The sequence below is a fragment of the Nesoenas mayeri genome, assembly GCF_963082525.1.
Source record: "Nesoenas mayeri genome assembly, chromosome: 6".
NCBI classification, from domain to species: domain Eukaryota; kingdom Metazoa; phylum Chordata; class Aves; order Columbiformes; family Columbidae; genus Nesoenas; species Nesoenas mayeri.
The window spans coordinates 7,557,238-7,580,001 of record NC_137545.1 but is presented as its reverse complement, the minus strand read 5'-3'; the positions used below and the strand labels follow the sequence as shown (position 1 = coordinate 7,580,001).

General features: G+C 45.3%; 1 protein-coding gene across 1 annotated transcript in view; it reads left to right on the top strand.

Moving 5' to 3' along the window:
• Positions 1-22,764, top strand: part of KLF7 (KLF transcription factor 7) — a gene marked incomplete at its 3' end in the record, with an annotated part of 52,672 nt that overhangs the window by 10,031 nt on the left and 19,877 nt on the right. The window contains exon 2 of the mRNA XM_080347121.1: positions 19,230-19,842. Within this exon, the coding sequence (XP_080203247.1) occupies positions 19,230-19,842 (613 nt within the window). The remainder of the gene's footprint in view (positions 1-19,229; positions 19,843-22,764) is intronic.

Below are 22,764 nucleotides of genomic sequence, written 5' to 3'. Positions count from 1 at the left end.
AAACCTCCCTCATTAGTGACTGGATCAGCTAGGGAGGGACTTTGGTGTCTCTTGCTTGTATTTTGAAATTTGTCTGCATTTTAAAATATTAAGGGAGAAGTAACTGATTAGATTTGAGAATACAGCCGGTTTGGGCAAAATAGCTCTTTTCTGTCTCCATCTGATACTGCTGTCCCAGCTCATTCTGGTGTTCACAAGCTGTGCCAGCAGCTCAGAGTGGTTGTGAACATCTGAAAGTTGCTGTACATCAGGTTCTTAGTAAGGTGCATGTTCCTTCTGTTTGTTTTGAGTTTCTGGGGTAGTGTGAAGTCATATTTGTAGGCTTTCCTGCCCAATCGAAGAAACCAGAAGCTTGATTTTGGTGCTGAGAAAGGTGGTTCTGATGTAACCAGAAGCCTTTGAGAAAGCTGTAAGAAACATGGGCGTTGCAGCTAATTAATGAGTGGAAGGGGTGTTTCTGTCTGATCGACCAGAAGAAGGAAGCACTTATAGTTTTGGAGGTCTCCAGTACGTTGGAAGAAGAGGCAGACTGCTGTAAGTGCTGATGTGACCCAGTGAAAGAGCTTATAAGGGGTTTCTCTTGCAGGTTTGAGAATTTTAGGGTAAGTGGGGCAGTGTCCTACTGTTTACCAGAGGAAGGCAGTATAGAATTCTCTTATCAGCACATCCCTTAGGTCTCCTGTGTTTTTTAAGGTGAAAAGAAAGATTGTTGTATATAACGTTTGAAAATAGAAGGGCCTGGTTTAATCTGTGAGTTTTTTTCTAGAGGGAATGAGTCTGTTGGTGTTCGATTGTACAGTTAAGGTCAGGAGGAGCTTTGCTGGTTCTTCCATTGATTACGGAATGAAACCTTCCAGACGCAGGCTGAGATCTCTGTGTCCAGTGTTTCCCTGGATGAAGATGTTTGCTTGAATTGGTCCCTCAGGAGCTGGGGTGCTTCTAAGTTGGCTGCAAAGCTCATGTTTTGTGCAGAGTTACTTTCTAGTGTGAAGGACGTGGTAAACAGGTGACTTCCCAGCATAGTTTCCCTGTGCTGAGAAGGATACCAGTAGGTGCATAGAGCCCTACAAAGGCTGCAGTGGGATTTCGTTTTCCAACACTGTAGACATTCATGTCACATTTCTTTGAAGAACAGCAAAGGAAGCAAAGCCCAGGTGGGTTCTTACTCCCAAATACCTCCAGTGCACGTGACTTTTAGAAAATGCTGAATACTCATCTCCAAAGTCTTGAGCCCCTGGTGAGCTGGACATGGAGTGGATGGCCTGGGTTGAAGACTCCTCCTCACTGAGCCTGTCTCACATGGATGATCATAGTGCACTGAGACCTCTATCAGCTGCAAGGCCTTGTAATTCGGTCAGAGTTTTGTTTGAGCAAGGTGCATCTCTGCTCAGATGTTGTTGCACTGTGGTATAAGATGGGAATATCTGCCTCCTTTCTACTTCTTTGTGTTTAAGTGGAAAAGGTCAAGGAAACTTTTGACATTCAGTTCTGGATCCTTTTTCTCTTTGTAAATGGGTAGGATAGTACCCACATCACGCTGGGGATTCCAGATCAGTGAGTCAGATCCTGGGCTGATACAAACTGATGCAGATCTGCCAAAGTCGCAGCGGCGATACATGGATTTACACTGGCCTGGTGTCCACATAGTCACTTGACACCTTGCAGTAGAATGGTCTATACAAATCCCAAGTCTTGTCAGGATGTGGAATAAATATCAGGATGTGGGCAGAAAACAACACACCCATTTTAATGATTTGATTAAAACAATATTGCAGCTCTATGGCTCTCATAAATGTATTTCCACTGGTGTGGGGGGGGAGGAGATATTCTCAAGTGCCATAATGACAGAGTACCTTTTTTAAAATGTTGCACAATAGGCCACTAAGTTGTGCTCTAGCTATATTGGCTTATTTCTGTTTTATAGTGAGCATGGCCTTAGGCATCCTATAAATACCATTTCTCCCCCCACCTTCAGCTAATAAATAATGGAAACTGTACCGGAAAGACATTTTCTTTCCATGAAAGAGTGGGAGGTCCTGAGCTGCCCTCTATAAACCAAAAAGGATGTAGCATGATTTGTTTTCTTTGGTTTTTCAAGTGAAGGAAACGTGGGGGCGGGAGGGAAAGAGAAGACGTTTCTAAGCGCTAAATGTGCTTTCCCCAACATTGCAAGGTAGGATGATGTCTGGTGTGGGCATTGCTTCCCCCAGGACAGTCATCCCCAGCTGTGAAATGGAGACAGATGAGAGACATTTCTGAACAGTCTCAGTGCATAGGAGGAAGGAAGGATCCCATTCTGATTTACCCTTGGGCTTTCATATCCAGCAGTGGAAGCCAACCTGAAAGTGGGTGTAAATGAGCATCTAAAGGAGCCCTTTGTGTAATTCAGTGGGCTGTGTCATCCAGGGGACAGATTAAATTATCAGAATGGCCCTTTTTGACCTTAAAATCCACTTCTGTAAGTCTTCTTTGAGATCTTTTTGCTCTGTTTTAATGATGTCAAAATGCTGTCGTTTAAATGTGAGTCATGAAGGGTCCCTGCGTGTGCACATACGGGCGGCCAGACACGTTTCGCTTTGAGAATCCATCACACGCGTGTTGTGTCAGGTTGGAAACGTGTCTCAGAGGAGAGACCAGATTTGTGGGGGTGGGAGCTTCCTCCTGTGCTGACTAGAATCAAAAGTCATGTCATGTCATGTCATGTCACGTCATGTCACGTCGTGTCACGTCATGTCATGTCACAGAGAGGGTATGGAGCCACATTCTGACTGCAATTTGGACTCTAAGGTTAGAGAAGGGTCAGGGAAGACCTTGTGTTCAGCAAGTGGGTCTTTCTGGCTAATTTTGAAGGCAAATGAGATTCTAGAGCAGGGTGAACATTTAAAAAATGTGTTTTTGGTTACTGCCTTCATACAGCAACAATAAACTGTGCATATCAGCAGATCTGGTCCAGAAACAAATAAGATTGGAAATTAGCACTGTTAGATCATGAAATTCTTCTGTCTGGGGCCCATTTCTTATTGTATGCCTCGGTAGCGCTTTCCAGTCTCATTTGAAATCCACATAGCATCCTTGGAAGCACGTACTGAAGCCTAATTTAAGGGAGGAATATCTAACAAGCTGTTCTCTCTCCTACTTGAGTCTAATTCCTCCTTCCCTCCATGTTCTCTCTCTTCACCATGGCAAGTCCGTTGCTTTGTCTGGGTTCACGCTGTTCATAGCTGCATAGCCTGTGACACTTTTCCCCATCTTTATCTATATTAACTCTTTCAGGGATTTTTATCTAAATGTAAAATGAGACCCCTGCTCATGGACTGGAGATTACAACACTGACTGTGGAACACTCATGATAAATAGTAATAAATGTGCATGTCCCTTTCAATTTTGTCGTACTTTCCATCTCTGTGTAAGAGTGTGTCCTCAAAGTTATATTGCTCTGTTCTAGGTCTCTTTTCAGCCATACTGGATCTCTGCTTTGTATTGAGCGTGCGTGTTGTGTTGCTGTTTTTTCCATAAATGCATTAATTTGTCTTTTTCCAAATTAGTCTCAAGGATTTATTTCCTGCCCCTTTGTGGGTTTCTTTATATACTGCCTCTCTCTGCTGGCATCACAAAAAATTTTAGCATTTCCTCCTTAAGCTCTTTTCCCTGCTTTTCTTCACAATGAAAGCTTTTATTCAGTTTCCTTCATTTTCTGTTTAGTTTTTATTAAGCACCTTTTTATAGTAAGGACTGGGATCCATCAAAGTAAATAAACAAAAAAAATTGATGCCAAATTTGTATTTGTTTGTTTAATGAAACAGACCAGACTTTAAAGAGAATGGAGTCAAATTGGTGCTGATTACTTGACTTGGAAGGGGAAACTATCTATATGCTGGTTAGTTAGTTGAAGACCACTGGTTTTGTAGTTGTTGGTGTGAGGTGAGTGATAAACCCGGATAATGGTTAAAGGGTAAGGGTTTTTGCTTGGTTCTGCCTCTGTGAAAACCCTTCCCGGGAACTGTCATGTTTCTCCTCTTTGTTCAGCAAGCTCTCAAGCGGTGGGTGTCCGTGAGGGGTGTTTGTGTCGAACAAGAAGACGGGATAGAAACAGCTCCTAAACCATGTGCTGTTGCTGATGATCCTGCAGAGCAGCAGGTGCAAAGCCAAATGTTTTAATGGAAATTAAGGACTAGAAATAAAGGACCTGCTATGATGAGGCACCACATGGCGCCATCCTTATGACTTGATAGCATGAGTGCGTCGGTCCACGTCCTGGGTATGTCTTCTATCTAATGACTTCCTGGAAGAGTTGAAAACAGAGGGGTGTGCAGAATATCCACCATCCATCCAGATGTCAATCAGTATGGAAGTCAAAGTTCAGAGGTAAAATATGGATGATAAAATTGTGGGAAAGCAGTACTCTTTGTGCCCACTTGTATTTCAGTAACAGGGACTGTGCGGTTGAATTTGTGTAGTCTGGAGTAGCAAAACCCTCAGCGTTACCCTGATAAGTCTGAGCACTTGACACCTGCAGTCTTGAAAGCAAAACTTCCAAGTTGCCTTTTTGAGCCTCAAATTTTCCAAGAGCAATGGCAGAGCTGTTTCAGCAGACAAAAATGCATATCCTTTCATCCAAGACCCGCAGGTTTAGAGCATTCAGACGTCTGTTTGATTAGATGGTTGGGCTCGGAACAGATAGGATGCTTCACAGCCACTGCCCTTACCGAGCAGGGAAGCTGGACTGTGCCCATTTTATGGGCTGGGAAATTGGGACACCCAAGCACTAAGTTGTTGGAGGGAGGAAGTCGAGAACAGAGTTTGCAAAGGATACCAGCTCCTTGATCTCCATTTTAATTAAATTCTTTCTGCAGTTGTCTTCCCTGGCAGTTTAACTGGTGGAATGTGGTCTAGCGGAGGAATTTTTGGCTGCAAACTTGACAGGAATATTTTTCTGGGCCAGATCCTTGCTTAGCGTAAATTAAGATGACTCCACTAGCTACAATTATGGTGCTAACAATTTACTCCCTCTGAGAATCTGGCCCTGGTTTGCAGACAGTGGGCAGTGTCGTATAATTTGTTCTTTTTAATTTTAGTCTGTCTAGACAGTTTTGCAGCACCCTTTTCTGGGAGGAGTTTGTGCCAGCAGCTCTGGAGCTGCACCACACTTCTCTGGTGAGAAACACTTAGACACAACGTGGAGGTGGCCTGGCGTGCTCAAACTCAGCTTTTCACCTCCTTGTGCAGGATTTGGCTTTAATAGTGTTGATGTTTTTTTTGATGGAGGGGTGGTGGTTTCTTTGCTGTGGAGGGGGAACAAGTGTGACCAGGAAGGCCAATGGCATCCTGGGGTGGATTAGAAGGAGGGTGGTCAGTAGGTCAGAGAGGTTCTTCTGCCCCTCTACTCTGCCCTGGTGAGACCGCACCTGGAATATTGTGTCCAGTTGTGGCCCCTCAGTTCCAGCAGGACAGGGAACTGCTGGAGAGAGTCCAGTGCAGGGCAACAAAGATGCTGAAGGGAGTGGAGCATCTCCCGTGTGAGGAAAGGCTGAGGGAGCTGGGGCTCTGGAGCTGGACAAGAGGAGACTGAGGGGTGATCTCATTAATGTTTATAAATACGTAACAAATATGTAAAGGGTGAGTGTCAGGAGGATGGAGGCAGGCTCTTCTCAGTGACAACCAATGGTAGGACAAGGGGTGATGGGTTCAAATTGGAACACAGGAGGTTCCACTTAAACATGAGAAGAAACTTCTTGATGGTGAGGGTGTCAGAGCCTGGCCCAGGCTGCCCAGGGAGGTTGTGTAGTCTTTTCCTCTGGAGACTTTCAAACCTGCCTGTACACCTTCCTGTGTAACCTCATCTGGGTGTTCCTGCTCCATGGGGGGATTGCACTGGATGAGCTTTCGAGGTCCCTTCCAATCCCTGACATGCTGTGATTCTGTATCGCTGTTCCTATTTTTGATGGTGTATTATCCCAGCTGAGTGCTGGAGAATGATGGCTGCTGCTGATACAGCATTTCTGTGGTAGTTTTTCTTTCCAGCAATGGATGACACACCTTTCTTTGTGGGTAAGAAGGTCTTTCTTCTGGTTTTAAGGCCATTTGCTGGTCTTATGTTTATTATTACAGTCGGTCCTTCCTCCCATGCTGTCAGTATTTACCACTCAGCCTTCAGCTTCTCTGCTGTGTTTTCTCCCACACCTGGCATAGGGCTGGTGCCTCTGTAGCCCTCAAACTCATCATGAGGCACACACTGGACCCAATCCTCAGATTTGCTGCCTGTGGTTAAGCAGGGACTGTTTTTCTTCCCCTTCCATTCTCTTACCAATTCCCAAGTTACTCACTAGGATTGTCTATAACCGTGCTTGTCAAGAGCCAAGCACAGAAAGGCTGTGACTCTGGCTGGGCTCAGGAATGGCAGCAATATATACCCTTTTACTACCATTAATTCTGCTTGAATCCAAATGCACTTAATGCAACCCCTAATACTCATAATTATTTTACAAGATTTGCTAATCATAAAGTCCTACATTTATGTGTCTGTATGTACCCAGCCCCCGGATGGAAAGGTCTTCATGGCTACAGGAAAAACCCTAAAGGTAGAGATCCTAAAGTCATTAAAACCAAAATTTATTTTTGAGAAAAACAGAAAGCACACACTATTTCTGGGTTTGCACCTGAGCTTGATCAATACTAGCGAAGCAGAGCTCTCCCAAAAAAGCAGATTGCATGGAAATAGGTAAGAGATTCTTTGTGCAATCTTAATGACTTTGAGAGAGATGTTTCCCCTGTGAATTGCTGTAGGAGTTTGCACCCCTTCCCCCACTCTCAGCAGAGGCAAGAACATATGACTATCCTCATGTAAGGTAGCGCAGTGTTAATAATGCTGCTGTATTGATCAAATCGGGCTGGCTTTGCCACCAGGGACATCTGCAGGGATTTATTCTGACTCCTAAGGCTGTGCCTCCTACACTGCATTTTCCAGTCCCTTCAGTAGGTGAAGGGTGTTGTGTTTTTTTTTTCGCCTGCAGGAATGACACTTTCCAAAGATTTCATGGTGTCCCACCATCCACTGCCTCTATCGTTTCTGCTCTCAGGGCTTCCACCTCACTCCCACTCAGAGCTGGACTTGTCTCGAGTTCAAAAATGTGTTGCAGCGAGGTCCAGTTGTTTGCGCTTGGAGAGCGCCCGGAGGAGCAGCCGCTGGCTGCTGGAATGTGGATAAACAGGGTGACGGGAACAGGAGAGGCTTCCTTTTTGCTTAGAAAGTGAGCAAAACATCAGTAAGAAAGCAGTGTAGTAGGAAAAACGTGCAGGGTGGTTTTGTTCCCTGCCTCCCCCGCCTCCAGGCTGATATTCATGACCTTGTTAAAAAGATCGGTCTGCTTCAGAGGCTGCACGTGGTCATTTTTAAGTGTAGGGACAAACCGAATGTGGCTTTTATTTTTCCATCTGATAAATTGCCAATTGCAGGTTTTACTTACAGAACACTCTGAGTAGGCTGAGGAGAACACGATCACCTTGATATTATATTTATGAGTAAAAATGGTATGAGGCAAAGAAAGCTCTTAGCTTGCATGTAAAGAAGAGTTTTAATGCAGTTTCTGCTTCCAGGAGTGCACCATTACTCGTGGTGGGGAAGGGACACATTAGCAGTCTTGACAGGAGGGCTGAAATGCCTGGGAGCACTCACGGGCTTGCAGGGACAATTTGATATCATGCTTCTTGTGACAGGTGTCACGAGCTTGGTGCTGGGTAGCGATGGGACGTCTGCAGAGTGGGGAAGGGTTAGAGACATTGGAAATGGAGGAAAACCCCTGGACCTTGCTCTGGTGATGGTGGGGCCACCTCTGGGATGCCCTGAACTGAGCCCACATGTTCAGAAGTGCTGCAGTGTCTTCTGCAGGGGCTCAGGGTGGCAAACAAGTCACGAGTCGTGCCTGGAGAATTGTGTCTTGGACCCGTAGGCTGCCAATAGTGCCCGCTATAGCTAAAGAAGCAAGATTTGAGTGCGTTTCTCTCCCTTCTGAGTCCCAGTTCCTGGACTGCTGGGACTGAAGCAGATCCCTCTAGCAGCTCTAGCCACCACAAGGCATTTTGGCTCTCGCTTTAGCTCTGGTATCATGCAACCACTTGGGAAGCAGAGCCGGCTGGAGGCGAAGCGGCAAAGTGCTCCCAGGAATGTTCCCTGCAAAGCACAGACTCAGCCTGTGGTCTCTTACACGGCTCCTCCTCTCCCAGCATAAAGGTTACCTTTGTATGTTTATAACCAAAATAAAATTGCGGCTCCTGAAAGCTGTAATTTGTACTCGGGAGAACATAATGTTTGTGTTTAGCTATTGCAGGGATTGTACCAAAGCACAGTGACAGAGGTCTGGAAGTGTTTGGGATGATGATAGCTGGCGCTGGAGTTTGGGGGCTACTAAAAACAGCTTTAGTTAAGCACTATCAATGATAAACAAAATGCCAGGGAGGATTGGTTGTGCCTCTCCTGCCGTGGGAGAGGCTCTCCTGCCTCTGTTCCTGCTCTTCCCCTTCCCACAAACCAAGCCAAGAGGGGCTGGCTGCGCTCTTCCAAGCCCTGACATTGGAGACTTCCATCCCATCTCAGAAAGACAATAGAGGGAAGGAGTGGTATACAGCCAACCCCTAAGGCAGGCTTATCTCAGGAGATGCCTTATAGGCTTAAATAGACGTGGAAAAGGGAAATTGGGGAAACGGGGACACCTGAGGTAAACTAACTACATTTTTTTTAAATGTCTGAGTTGGAGATACGCCAGATAACATATCCACTGTTGGGACTGTAATGGCTACAATATGTTTCCTTTTTTCCTTATTGGCAACTGGGTTTTGTTTGTTTCCTTTCTGGAGAGCGGTGAGGGACCACAGCTCCCTGCAGTGCCTGTTTGGCGGTGAGCTGGAGCTGTCTATGGCGGTTTAATTGGTAAGGCCACAGTGCCGTGAACATGACATCTTCTGATTCCCAGCATCATCATTTGGGCCTTTCTTTCTCGGGGAAAGATGCAGTGTCGAATTTAATTCGGTTTTTGCTCCAAAAAGATACTTAAGGATGGGGCCAGAAAGCTGAAGGCCTCATGGAGAGCCTCTCAGCAACATGGGTGCGGCACACGGGATGTTAAAAGCTTTGCCAGCAGAGAGGTCCCTTCATCTGGTGTCATCTCTGCAAGGGGGTGCAGAGTGTTCTGTTCAGTGATGTACCTGGAATTAATTTGGGACCCCTCACCAATTATTTTTTAGAGGGCAAGGTGCCAACATAAACTTGAGGCAAGGTCTGGCAGTTTTGCACAGTATTCTCCAATACGTTTCCAGGGATATTTTGCCAGGAGAAACAGAAGGTTTAAGAGAGAGCATTGAAAAGGGACAGTGACTTGCCTTAACAGCGAGGCTCCTGCCCAAGTAGAGAATGTTGCTGAAGACATGCAGTGTGCAGAAAGAAGGGAAGGAGAGAGTACTCATAGGGAAGAGAGGCTGAAATGAAGAGCCTTTTGGAGGTCCTGGAGTCAGATGGGTGTCTGAGCAGGGCTCAGAGAGGTCCCATCCCATCCACCTTCACTAGTGCTTCTCCTGGCCTCTGTTTCTGCTGATGCTTCATCACAGCATCCACCCTCTGCTTTTCACCAGCCTGATCAGAGTAACAAAATGCCACCCCTTGAGACTTTCTGCTTTGTAATCTTTGCAAACTTGAGAATCTGCAGGTACCCATGAAGGGCATTTCCATGAGGGTCTGTCACAATGGCTTATCATATTGTTAGCTCCTTTAACAAAAGACAGAAACATCTTGAATTAACCATGGTGGCTGCTTGGATGCTGGGAAGTCATTGTATCTTCCAGGAATACCAAGATATTGCATTCCTTCTAGGCTATTTTCTGGCTGCTTTGCTATTAATAACTTTGTCCTCAAATAGCACTTTCATATTGCAGCGTATTAAAACCCATAACAACTGGGTGGGTGTCCACAGTCAACAGACTGAAGAAAGCAAGGCTGCGCAAGGGCCCTGACTGTGTAAACGGGCCCACAGAGGTGTGTGCTGACTCCCAGCAGCTCATGGCCTGACCTGACAAGCTTTCTCAAATCAACACATGGCAGGGCTCTGAATGGGAAGGTCTCCTGGCTTCCCATGCTGTGCTGCAGCCGGTAACCATCCAGCCCGCTGGAAACCGTGCTGACACGAGACTGATTTTGTGACCCTTTGAGGAGTCAGCAGTGCCTCGTCTGTCCCTGACAGTGCTCCTTGAGTTGCTAGGGACATCCACAAAAGACCCTGCCAGATCTCCTTTTTGTTCAATCTGATGCATTTTGGGGATACAGATCTCCTCAGATCCCCGTGGGCGGCCGCCTGGGTTGCTGCTGAGTGGTTGGGCCAATACTGGCAGGTGCTTTACCAATGTATTACAGCAAATTGCTTTTTAAAGAAGACCGTGCTGCTTTTATCAGGGTGTGGAGCAGCCCAAGTGCACTGCCTGTGAGATCTTGGGCTGATCAAAATCCCTGGTGGCCCGAGTTTTGGAAAAGCGCCTTGGCAGAGCAGTGCAGGAAAAAAAAGCAGTGGAAAAACACCCCTGACTGTACAGGAGCATCCTTTGGAGGGCAGGCAAGTGAGTGAGAGGCAAGTTTACCTGCAGCGGGCTGTTGTTTCTCTGCATAGATGATGAAAACTCTGCCCTAGAAGTGGCAGAAACCAGTTTCTGAATACCTCCATATAGACTGCCCAAGTTTAAAAAAAAGAGGACAAAAAAGAAACACATCCAAGTATCAGGATGTCTGAAGTTGATGTTGTTTTTAAATTCTTCCCACTTTTCCATTTGGGTCACATTGTTCCTAATAAAGTAGACAAGATTTGTAATACAAAATAACCGTCTCCAGCCGTCAAAGAACATGTCAAATTCTGTTTCACGTAAGCCACAGAGTTAAATGGCGCTAATCAAGAGCAGAATTTCATGGAGTTTTAGTGCTGGCAAGGTCCTCAGCTGATGTAAACAGGAACCATGAAATCAAGGCTGCTCTGTGCTGATTTACCCCAGCTGAGAATCCGGTTGTGCTTCTCATCGCTTTGTTTCTTTTCTAGTCGGATTTTTTGTTTTCTCAGTGCAACAGTGAAACTCAAGTCTGTTGTCTCCTCTTTTCCTTGCCCAGACTGGCATATTTATCACAGTAGCACATGCATCTTCTTGCTCTTGTAAGATAACAAATTGTCCAAATGATTAAAAAAAAACAAAGTCAAAGAAAAAAGCAGCAAATTTCTTTTTGTAAATGTGCTTGGACAGTTGCTGTGCTCATGTTAAATTTAAACTTCAGCCAAACAGCCCACTGCTCCCTGCATGGCTGGAGGCAGGCTTTGGTCCTATATGTTTATTATCATTTAGAAATGGTATAAATGATCTTTTATTCTTTTTTGTTCTGACCTTATTCTACAACACATTCCCCTCCTTCCTCCTGCTTCCTGTTTCCCAGACAGGTCCCCACCGCTTCCTCCCCACAGCCAAAAATAATACAAAAGGGAACACACAAAAGGTTTTTTGAGCCATGAGATGTGATAATGAATGGGCATCGTGTATGGGGTAGATCCAGTAGTCCCAGTGTAAAAATGTTGAACACGCAAAGTCTAGATGAGGTATCGCATGTTTTTGGGTTAGGAATTCAGTGTTGTGCATCCTCTTGTTTAATATGTTTTTAGGTCAGAGCAGAAGAGACAACTCGTGACCCAGGACTCTTATGAAATGTAGCATGTATTGACTGTCTTGATCACATCTCTTCTCCAGGTTTGATGTAATAAGCTGATTGTGAAGGATTGTGCTCACGAATATGCTGTTGTCCGAGAGTGTGAGAGCACAACTGGTGTGTACATGTGTGTCAGCTGCTGCGGGAGAAATGTTCCGATATCTGTGGATGTTAATGAAACATCTCTAAAGAGTACATTTTTTTCATTCATCATCCTATCCAGAGTAATTACAAGGAACCCAATTCTGCTATGTAACCCCACTGCAGTACTTTGTAAGGATGAATCTTAATTGAGGATCGAGACCTAAAATATTGCTCTGCTTTGTATGTTCCACAGCCGTCAGCATTTGCTCTCGCATCTCCATTTCCTGTGAGAAGTTTACCACACTCTGGGGCATGCTTTGAACCTGATCCTTTGATTTCAGTGGGAGCTAGGACTGGCAATTCAAGGAGCTAATTGTGCCTTTTTGCTATTTATAATGCTAAATTAAAGCTGCTTCCAAACTGGACGGCAACAGGTTAAATCCACATTTGAAGAGGTTTGGGGAAAAGTTTGCAGTGAGGGCCATTGGCCAGCTCACTCAAAGCCATCTAAGGTTGTTATGTAAATAAATGATCTCTTCAGAAAGATTTTGAAACACACCTTACATATAGATAATTTCTCAAATTGTCACTGTATGGCTGCTTGCCGTCTGGATTGCACGGCAGCATGCGGGGCATGTGCTGGTTTAATAACACAATGGGCTGCCTGTTCTTTCAAATTCTTGATTTGGCTCCCCTTAATCCTCTGCTGACATTTGTGCTATTTTATGTTGTTGTGACTGGTTGCAAATATTTTTTTCTATCTTTATTAAACAATTGAAAAAAAAAAAGCCCTCCAAAGCCCTTGTTCAGTGTTTGCAGATTTCTTTCATCCTTTTTTTATCTAGATGCCTATCAAATCCAGCCATGCTTAGCTGCAGTCCTTTGTTCAATATCTCACAACCAGTGCACTGAAATGCTCTATCCTTAGAGCCCGAATACCACAGATTTTTAGTGAACAAGTTTGGCTTATCCATTTAAAACAATATGTTAGGTAAGATATAGTTTAGTATCGCTAAGTTTGGGAACAAATCTTGATTTTGACTTCTTGGTTAGAGTTACAGGTTCAGACTTCTTTTTTCTTTCTTTCCTGTTTGAGACATTTGTTTTACCATTTATTGCTGGTGGTGAAAACTGCGTATTTATGGCAAAATTGATTTTAATCATTTGAGCTCCAGCGGCTGATCAAAGTCTTTGATAACCCTAGTTACATCATGCCCCAGAGCAACAGGAAGATGGCTGGTGTTTATATGAAAAGGCAGGGAGTCTGTCCTTCAAATCTGCAGAATCTGGTGGCTGGTGAGACCCATTTAGAGAGGACTAACCTGGTGGCTCAGGCGTACAGTGAAGTTACCACAGGAAAACAAGTCTTTGCGCATCAAATTGTCTTTGATGACTATGTGTGTGCCTGCTTTTTGCTCTTGGCAAAAGCCGGCTTGTTGAGCGTACAGTTAACTTCATTTACTTCGTATACACAAGAGATTAAGAACACGCATGCAGATATTTACCACGAGTTAGTTGTCATTGTCTTATTGTTGTACCTGCTAAGTGGCTTCAGCTGCCTTTTTTTTTTTCAATGAACTATGTAACATGTAGGTAAGATATGCTGGCACATGACTAAGAGCTTTGTCTTAAATCCTTTGCAACAGAAATCATTTGCTATTGCCTGAAACTTTTTCTTACTATTCATTCATTTCGGACCGCAGTTTTCCCATTTCCCCAAGTGTATTTTGCAAAACTACTTATTTTAATACTAAAATTCTGTTTATTTTATGCTGTTCCAAATGTTAAGCTTCTGATGTGCTGCAGCTTTTTGACAACCAGCAACTGCCCAGTAGAGGCTGCCAAGAGGAAAAGCTGGAGGTTTTGGCAGCTGGGTGGGAACAGATGACAATCTTGGAATAGATGGACGAGAGCACTGGGTTTTGTTGTTGTTCAGGAAGTAATGAAGGTTTTAAGCACTGGGAAGAAGACGCATCTTTCAAACCTTGTTTCAGGGTTAAGGACAAAAATAGCATGGCATTTCAGGGAAGGCAGATAAATTTTGAGTCTTCTACTCCTCTCAACTTCAGGGCTGCCCCGCAACACCCGGTTCAATGTGTAACTCCGGCATCAGCAACGCAAGTGCCACCATAGCTCAAAGTTTTGCTGTTCTGCTGGAGGATGAGATACTGACACTGAGCACGGGGCCTGGTGCCGCTGTCTGCTCTGATCTTAAGCATCGCTGACCTTAGAATTATTGCTTTGGGTTGCCTTCTGGTTGAGGATGCTTTCTCTTCCTTTGCAGTCTTGAGATTTCACAATTCCATAAAGTTAGATATGAGGCTCCTTTTTTACATGCCAGTGGAAAGCAACAAGTTCATGATGAAGGCTGGAATTTGACCTTCACTATTGTCTGTATAATTCCACTTTGCTCGTATAAATTGTGCTGCAAAGAGAATCCTTTCAAGTATTGTAAACAGAGCTGGTAGATCAGACCTGCTTGTCAACCACATTCAACATACTCATTCTCTGTCACAGGCTGATCTAAGTATCCAACTTCTTAATTAGGTTTTGGATAACTTCCAAGATTGGTGCTTGATGTCCAATTATATCTGCAGTAAAAAGGCACTTAGAAATCACTGGCACTTCCAGATAAGAACTTCCCGTGATCTGCTAGAAAAATTCAAAACCAAGACGTTATAAAATACTTCATCATCAATAAAAGAGGAAGCCAGTGAATCTCTTGATGAGGTGTGTTCCCTGACTTTCTGCCCTCAAATCATTGTGAGTGTTTAGGGTTTGTTTTACTCTTGACAGGACTTTACTGTTGCCACACTGTCATGTCTTTAGTGCATGAAACTCCCAGGAGTTTGAGTGCTGTAAAGACTTCACAGCATGGGCAGGTGCTTCTGAAGAGACCTGTGATTTTTAGACCAGTTCTTTGCAATTCACTGGGACAAGTTTAGATTTATACCCTGGGAACTGAGAGTTCATTTTTGGGTCATCAGTTGGAATCAGATTTTCCAGAGCTGTCTGGACCTGAACCCAGATGCCAAACTCGGCTCCCTGTAGATGCCTCTGACGTATGGGCGCATCTTTCCCCCACCATTCTCTAAAGAGGAGACAGAGACATCAGATACCTCCACTGCCCTAAGACATGACAGTGGTGGTCTCATCTAGAGCCTTCCTGCTGTTTGCTCTCTGGGGGAAGGTCATGAAGTCAAACATCAGCATCATGAGTGCTGACTCCGGCTCCTTTATACCTGGATTTTGAATGTTCTGGGTTGCACTTTAACCTGGACATCTGACAGGCACGCTAAAACTGTGACAAACAGAGTATCTACAAGTCTGGGAGGGATTGGAAAGTCTGAGGTTTTTCTTGTGGTTGCAGTTAGTACCAGAACTGTCTTAATTTCTGCTGGCTGCACAATTAGGTGAGTGCCAAGCTCTGCTGAAAATGGTACACGTGTATCACATCTCTGCTATCAGAGGCAAACACTGGGTTTCTCTTTTTCATAGTGGTGAGCACACATGATGTATTTGGTAAATAATCTTTACTTTCAGTAGGTGAACTATAGATAAATTCCAAAGGTAAGACTACAGGTAGATTACAGCTCGTACCTTTCTGAATTGACGGACATACTGAACACTGAATTCCCCTGGATCAATGCTACCGCAAAGTCTGAAAGGACTTACAAGAACTAGATCCTTATGGGGCATAGGATAATGCCACAGTGGTTGTCTTGTACTGTCTGAAGGATCTGGTGCTGCCTATGGAAGTGTCATGGGGTGTGTGGTTTACATGTATTCTGCTGCTATACATGCCCCAGTCCTCTGAGATGATACGATAATGTGGGGAGCGAAGAGATGTTATGAGTGGCCAGTGTGTAGGCAGGAAACACAGAGTGTTTCTTGCAGGTGATGGAAACGTGCCCTTGCTTGGAAAGTGAGCCTTTTTGCAGCTGTATCCAAAGCTGAAAAATCAGACGGAGGCCTTGTCAGGATTGTGCCATCCTTTTCTAGCTGGCTTTCTGCCAGTACGTGGGGTCTTGCAAAGTCACATCCTATTATTTGTCAGCCATGAATCATCATTTCTTTTAGCTGGCTAAATTGAGGAGCGAGGTGCAAGGAGAGTGACCCTTGTTAATCAAGGCAGATGGGTTGAAGTCGTGGGTCACTTTTTATCCCTAGCCTGCGAAACCAGCTTGACAGCAAACAGCAATCTTAGGGATCTTCTTGTGTTCCTGAAGGGAACCATCTTCCTCTTCCCACTGCAATTTTTGTAGTCTTTCTTACCCGGTGCCTGTAGGATTTACAGCAACAAAGTTTAATACCCACGAAGTTGCCTGCAACATAGCAACCAAAGGGTAGTCATACTTAGTGTTGCATATGACATGTATTAGATCCGTTAAACAAAGCTCCCTGTCTCTTGCATGAGTGGTCAAGGAGAAGCTGGACACCCAACAGAACTATAACAAGAAGAGCTCTCTCCTGACTTATATATCCATGGAACATTGTCCTTCCAGCCTGGTGGTGGAAGTAGGAGATCTACAGAAGTTCGCCATCATCTGAATCCAGCAGTTTGGGTTTGTATCTCTGTGGGTAGTGGTCAATAGCCTACTGCTCCCACAAAAAATGAGTAGTTTTTGATGTCCTGACTGGCAAATGACTTCGTGGGAATGGAGACCAAAGAACATTCCTGCCCCTCCTCATGGCCCATTGGGCTGCAGTGGAGAACCTTGGTGGTCTCAGCCTGACTGGTTTCAAAATCATCTTGCTGGGGCAGGAGTGAAGAAAGCCGGCTGGTTCCAAAACCCTTCCTCGCTGCTCCCTGGCTGGTTTGGGCCAGGAGATGGAAGGTCGCATGAGGTACTTGGCAGAAGCTGGGGAAGTGCATATGGGGAAAGATGCTTTGTTTGTGCCGGCGACTGCCCGCTCTGGCGAACGCAGCAGCAGGTATGGCCGTGGCAGGGGGTGAAGGAGGCGCTGTGGCCGTCACCCCTCGCCAGGCTTTGTCTGCCATGCAGATTAGGTGGAGGGCTTTTCTGGCTCAGCGTTGCTAGGCTTTTCCCCCCTATTGACTTGGTGGAGATGCTGAGGGGGGCGGGAGGCAGGGGCTGCATTATATTGTTTCTTTGAGTTGTTTTTTTTCTTTCCCCCTCTATGGGGAGATGGGCTTGATCCACTGGTTTTGGATTTCAGAGGCAGAAGGCAAGACATGACCAGCTGGTGTCTTGAAATGGCACAGGTGCAATGGCTGCGGGAGGGGGGAGCCAGGAATAATTACAGGTTTCTGAAGCATCAGGCTTTGCCTGAAAAGGGCTCATCGAGAAAGTGCTCTTTATGGAAAATTAATGGTGAAGCTGGAAAAAACTGTCAGACCCACTATTGTTGTCATGGGGTAGTGATGCCTTAAAGGAGCAGCACCTCCCGCTTGCCTCCCCTCCATGGGCAGCCTGGAGCCGGCACACAGCTTTCTGATCCCACAGCAATTGAAATTTCATGTCACTGTCATCAGATTTAATGGCCTTGAGTCCCTGTCTCTTTCTTCCCCCCGCCCCAGCCTCGGTTTCCATCCCTAATTTGTGATTATGCTTGCTCTTTCCCTTGGAAGCCTTTTATTTATTCAGCCCCCAAAACCTGTTTCTGCCCCACTGGGTGAAGGCTAAGTGGGCTAGAAAGCCGAAATTACATGATGTGGGGAATTAAAAAGCATCGCCTCTCTTGGTGAGGGGGATTACTCCTGAAAGCTTGTGGAGCACGTTTGGAAAGCAGCCCCTAAAACCTGTTAGGATTCAGCTGGGGAGAGACGAGATCCCCAGCTGAAGCTGGTCCTTGTGGGCCCAAAATTGCACTTTAAAAAGAAAACTGCAAGGTTGCTTAAGGCACGAGCACTAACTGGTAAACGTCCCACTCTGTGTGCAGGCAGAGCGTCTATACAGTGTCATGCCTCTGAAAACAACCTACACGCTAAAGGATGTTTCTGTTGCCGTTTTATTGTTTTTTGTCCAAGTCCATCAACAGCAGATAACTGTCTGACAAATTCCATTCTGAACTCTGAAAGTCATCCCGGCAAATTGTACCTGCAGCCAGCAGTGCTGCTCCCTGGGTACATTGGAAATAATAATCCTGAGTTACCTGATAGCTCCTAGAGAGCTGTGAGAGGGGCCTCTTTACACTCCTGGTGATGGGACCTTTGTACCCAGGAGGAAGGAGTCTCTGTTTCTCCTCTAGTCATACAAATCTTTTGTTTCTTGATCAGATGCTAGACTCTTCAGGTTGAGACATAGTTGGGTCACCAGCTCCCATAGACTAAACATTTTTGCCTAAAATCCCTTCCTTACTATCTCTAGAAGTGTTCTCTGAGGAGTAGTTTTTAGAGGTTTCTAAAAAGTATTAGTTAGAATGTCTGTTTCTTCAAGTCTTGTGAAATTGCAGCGGTGATATTAAACCAGCTAGCCTTTCGGGCAGTGAGAAATGAAAAATAGCACTAATAAACTCCATCAAAAGCTCCTGAAACTACAGCAAATGGTTTTCTATAAACAATAAAAGTTTATAATGTTGGTTACAGAGAACATTGGGCAATGTGATGGTGCCTGGAGCTCAGGGCACCTCATCTAGGGTACATTGAAGTAGGAAGCTCACCCCATCCTCATGCTGGTGATCACTGCTGTGGCGATGCAGGAACATGTTTTGGTGTGGCAACCTCTTTGACTGCATCTTCACCTACTTTTAAATAAGGAGCATGTGTGTGTTTGCGTGCAAGTCTGGCATCTGGACACAGGAAGCCCCATTTGACCAGATGTGTCAAAAACCCTCTAAAACTGACGGTAGGTCTCTTTTTTTTCCATCACATCTTTAGTTGTGTCAGGCCTTTCAAACAAGCTGTGGTGCCACTGCAAGTTTTTCCCTGCCTTCTGTCTTAAAACGCTGTGCTTTGGAACTGTGCTGGTTTGGGAACAGATTGGGCCCCAGCCAAGTATGCTGAGTTAAATTTGGAGTGAAAGTTAATGTTTGTGAAGGAAGAGAAAGCGGTTCTTTGGAGAGGTGACTTTTTGTTGGTATGTGGCCAGGCCATGAGGCCATTGGGTGGTTTCATACAGAGGTGACTGTTGGGCAGATTACACTTAAAACTGGGAAGAACCTGGTATCCATGGATAATGTAGACATTCATTAAAACGTAGCAGATGCTTTCTGGTTGTCGTATCTTCACTTCTGCCATAATACCCACTACTCTATGTGGATATTCCCACACGCTGTCTCAGAGCAGCGTCAAATACGTGCCAGATCCTCATGTCTCCCAAAATGTGACAGTCTCGTGCGAAGGTGCTGGTATGTGTGAATGGTGTCTCTGAATGGCACTGGACCACGTTGTTGTCCAGCCCTAGGTGGGAGCAACGCTGTAATCTCCCTCTAACAGTGGTTTCTCTCCCTTCCCCTTCTGCAGACATGCCTGGAGCTGGAGCGATACCTTCAGACTGAACCGCGGAAGATCTCAGAGACTTTTGGAGAGGATTTGGACTGCTTCCTTCATGCCTCCTCAGCCCCAGATGCGGAGGACAGTATCCGACGTCTGGACCCCATCCTTTTACCAGTGGAGATGAGTACGTGTGACAAAAGCGCCAATATGGACATTATCCTCTCACGGGACAAGTTGCTGTCTGAGACGTGTCTCAGCTTGCAGTCCACCAGCTCTTCCACTGAAGGCTACACAGCCGTCAACCAGGCCCAACTCAATGCAGTAACCTCATTAACACCCCCTTCTTCTCCGGAGCTCAGCCGCCACCTCGTAAAAACCTCACAGACTCTCTCAGCGGTGGATGGCACGGTGACGTTGAAACTGGTGGCCAAGAAAACTTCACTCAGCTCCGTGAAAGTGGGTGTAGCAACAGCGACTGCGGGGACGATAAAAAGTGGGCAGAGTGACAGTGAACAAGGAGGTACAGGGGCAGAGGCATCCCCAGAAAACAAGAAGAGAGTTCATCGTTGTCAATTTAATGGGTGCCGCAAGGTTTATACAAAGAGCTCCCACTTAAAGGCTCACCAGAGGACTCATACAGGTACTTGTGTAGGATGCTTCTCTCGTCTTGTCCTCCTGACACCTAACCGTAACCATCTCCTTTTGTTCTCATTTAGAAAAGCAAAAAAATCTCTTCTGAAAGTCCAAGCTCCTATGAAACAGGGCAGTGGAAAAATATGGTAGGCCAGCAAATGTACACATTATTCAACAGAACGGAGGAGTTCACTGTCTGTCATTAACTTGCTGGGGTTTCTTTTGTCTTCTGGGGCTTGATGCAGAGTAATTTTAGGATGCCAAAGGGATGTAAATGTATCATTCGTGTTAAAATTCTGGGCATGCCAGTTTGGGTTTTTGGCACTCACTTCCCCAAGACAACTTTAAAAATGTTCATTTTAGTCAAGCGTTAATTGCTTTAAATAGAAAATAGCATGGGTAGGTTTTTGTTGCCTTTTGTATGGGGGAAAGAGAAAAATGTATTTCAGATCTGAGATATGTGATTTAGTAATAATGCGTGCATGAGAGAGCATGTGTGTAGATGCAGATTTGTAGGTACACAGTTACACGTACCCTTGAGATAAAATACAGTGAGAACAAATGAAAAAATGACATGGAGCTTGAATGGAGTAGCATTGGTAGAGAGGGGATAGGATGTATGGAAAGATGTCAGGCTGATATTCTGTGTAATATTTACTAATGTTGCATATAAGCTCCACTGTGTAAGCTGCTTGAATTGGCTTAGGTTTGGCTGTTTGGGATCCCCACTCTCCTGTCAGTTGTTCATAGTGCCGGTAGCTTTTCGGCTGGTATTCATCGGCAGTAATAGCTGTGTGGTTTGCTTACGTTGCTGCTTTGTTCTAAGCTTCACATGTGATGAGAGATGATAAATTGCCATTAGCACTGTCTTATCATGTGATTATTCTTGTTTCCAGAGGGATTGCTGTAATCAGTTTTCTCAATTTTACTGTAAAATGTGTGGTCTCTTACGATAACTGCACATTTAATTCACGATCTTATCATGCAGGCAGATTCCTAGAAGCAAGGTTGTTCTTGCAAGGTAGAAAATAACATGTTGAACCAGTGCAGTAAATCAAATGAATGTGTGGGTTGTTAAGAGAGCTGCATCCATCAAATACTAGGCAGCCCCGTAAAAGTTACATGGTCTGAAGTGTAAATCATATTAAGACATAAAAGGCATTAGTTTTGATCTTTTTATATGGGCTTTCTAGTGCTTTTACTGGGGATAGCCACCTTGCCAGGAGTGACCTCACTTGTGATGCAGTGATTTGAAAGCCAGTGAAAGTAGTGCAGTTGTTTTAAAATCTGCAGCAAGGTGGTCAGGAGGCTCCTCCAGCCAGCAGTGGGGCTCCCTTGAAGTCACCAGTGCAGAACGTGAAAGCTGTGGACGCAGTGGGCTTGTCTGTCCAGGTGTGACCCCTGTGATCCTACTTGGTGGGTGAACTTGTGCAGTTTTTCTGGTTTTGTCACCCAGTAGGTGGGGATGTGGACAAGGAGTCCTGAGAGAGCACTTTCAAAAAGTACTACTCTGCCGATACCTCCACACTTTGGAGTCAAAATCTTGCAAGCTTTTGCATGCTTTCGAACTCACCCTGGCTGAATTTTGTATCTGAGGTCAAAACCTTTCCCTTCGCTAACATCAGCATGTGAAAACTTGATTTACAATTAATCCTTGACAAGAAACATTTCTTGATGGCCCTGTGATACTTCTGTTGACCAGCCTTAGACTGTCCATGATGCCACTGATGTGTATGTATGTGTCTGCCCACCCACAGCAGTGAAAAAGGTGAAAAAGGCAAATCCACCTTTGCTGGCAGATGGGGAACACCCATATCAGATGATGAGATGGCAGCTGCCTGGCTGCAGTGCCCACACCTCCCACACCCAGCACCTCACTGAGTGGGTTCGGCGACCTCTCTGATCTTGTCAGTTAATCCATCAGTGGTTTAACCATCCCCCAAACGGTCTAGTAGTTTATGGGAGTGATCCTGTTTCCATCCACCAAGTCCTAAGCAGATAGTGTAGGTTGTTAAGAAAGCAGGAAGGCAAAAGACAAGAGGGAATACGAACCTGGATGAGGAGCTCTCCTGTCTTTGCAGCCATATAACCACCCTGCATGTGAGCATATCCTGGCCGCGCGTAGCTGTGTAGAAAGCACAGTTTCATTTTGCGATGACGACTGGATGCAGCCTTGTTGTTAAAACACATCTTTGATGTGGAACGTGGGAGCAGGTAGGCACTCGGCTCTCATTTTTCTCCCTGGAAAGCAGATTGTCTAGGTACCTTTGAACATGTACATCTTGGGTGCAATCTGAGTGAATCAAGGGAAGGGGTGTGATAGACTTATCTAACTAGGTTATTTGAGTCCAGAGAACAGAGTCATTCAGACCCCTTAACCTGCTTAAGTGCTCTGTTCCCTTAAAAATCACTGACTGTTGGATGCCTTAAATCAGATCTGGTACAATCAAGACGTTAAATCTGTTAACGCTGACCTCTGCAGTGGGGTTTCCCTGCAGGGAGCTTCTGCCTCTGCTAAAAGAGAGGGACAGAGAGGAATAGCTATGGAAATTTGGGACTCAATTATAAACGGCAGGGCTGCCTTCTTTTCCATGTGCGCCTTCAGGGCTGTGGACAGGGAGCCCTTTTTTCCACTAGTGCTTTGTTTTTTTCACACCGTGAGCTGAGTGCGCTGTGGGTTGCGAATGCACCCAGCAGTGCCAATGGCTGGTAGCCACTTGGCTTAGTCAGCGGCTGAGCCAGAGGGTCTGAAATGATTGTGAGATATTTTCCTTTGGCTGGTGGCTTGTTAGTATGTCATGCAAGAACTGTCTGCCAGTGCGGGCTCTGTGTAAAAGGATGTTGAGTGCCCTGACAGACAAAGAGCTCTCAGTGTGGGGTTCACAGGCCGGGAGGCAGATGCAGGCTGGTCACCCAACTTGCATGTGCA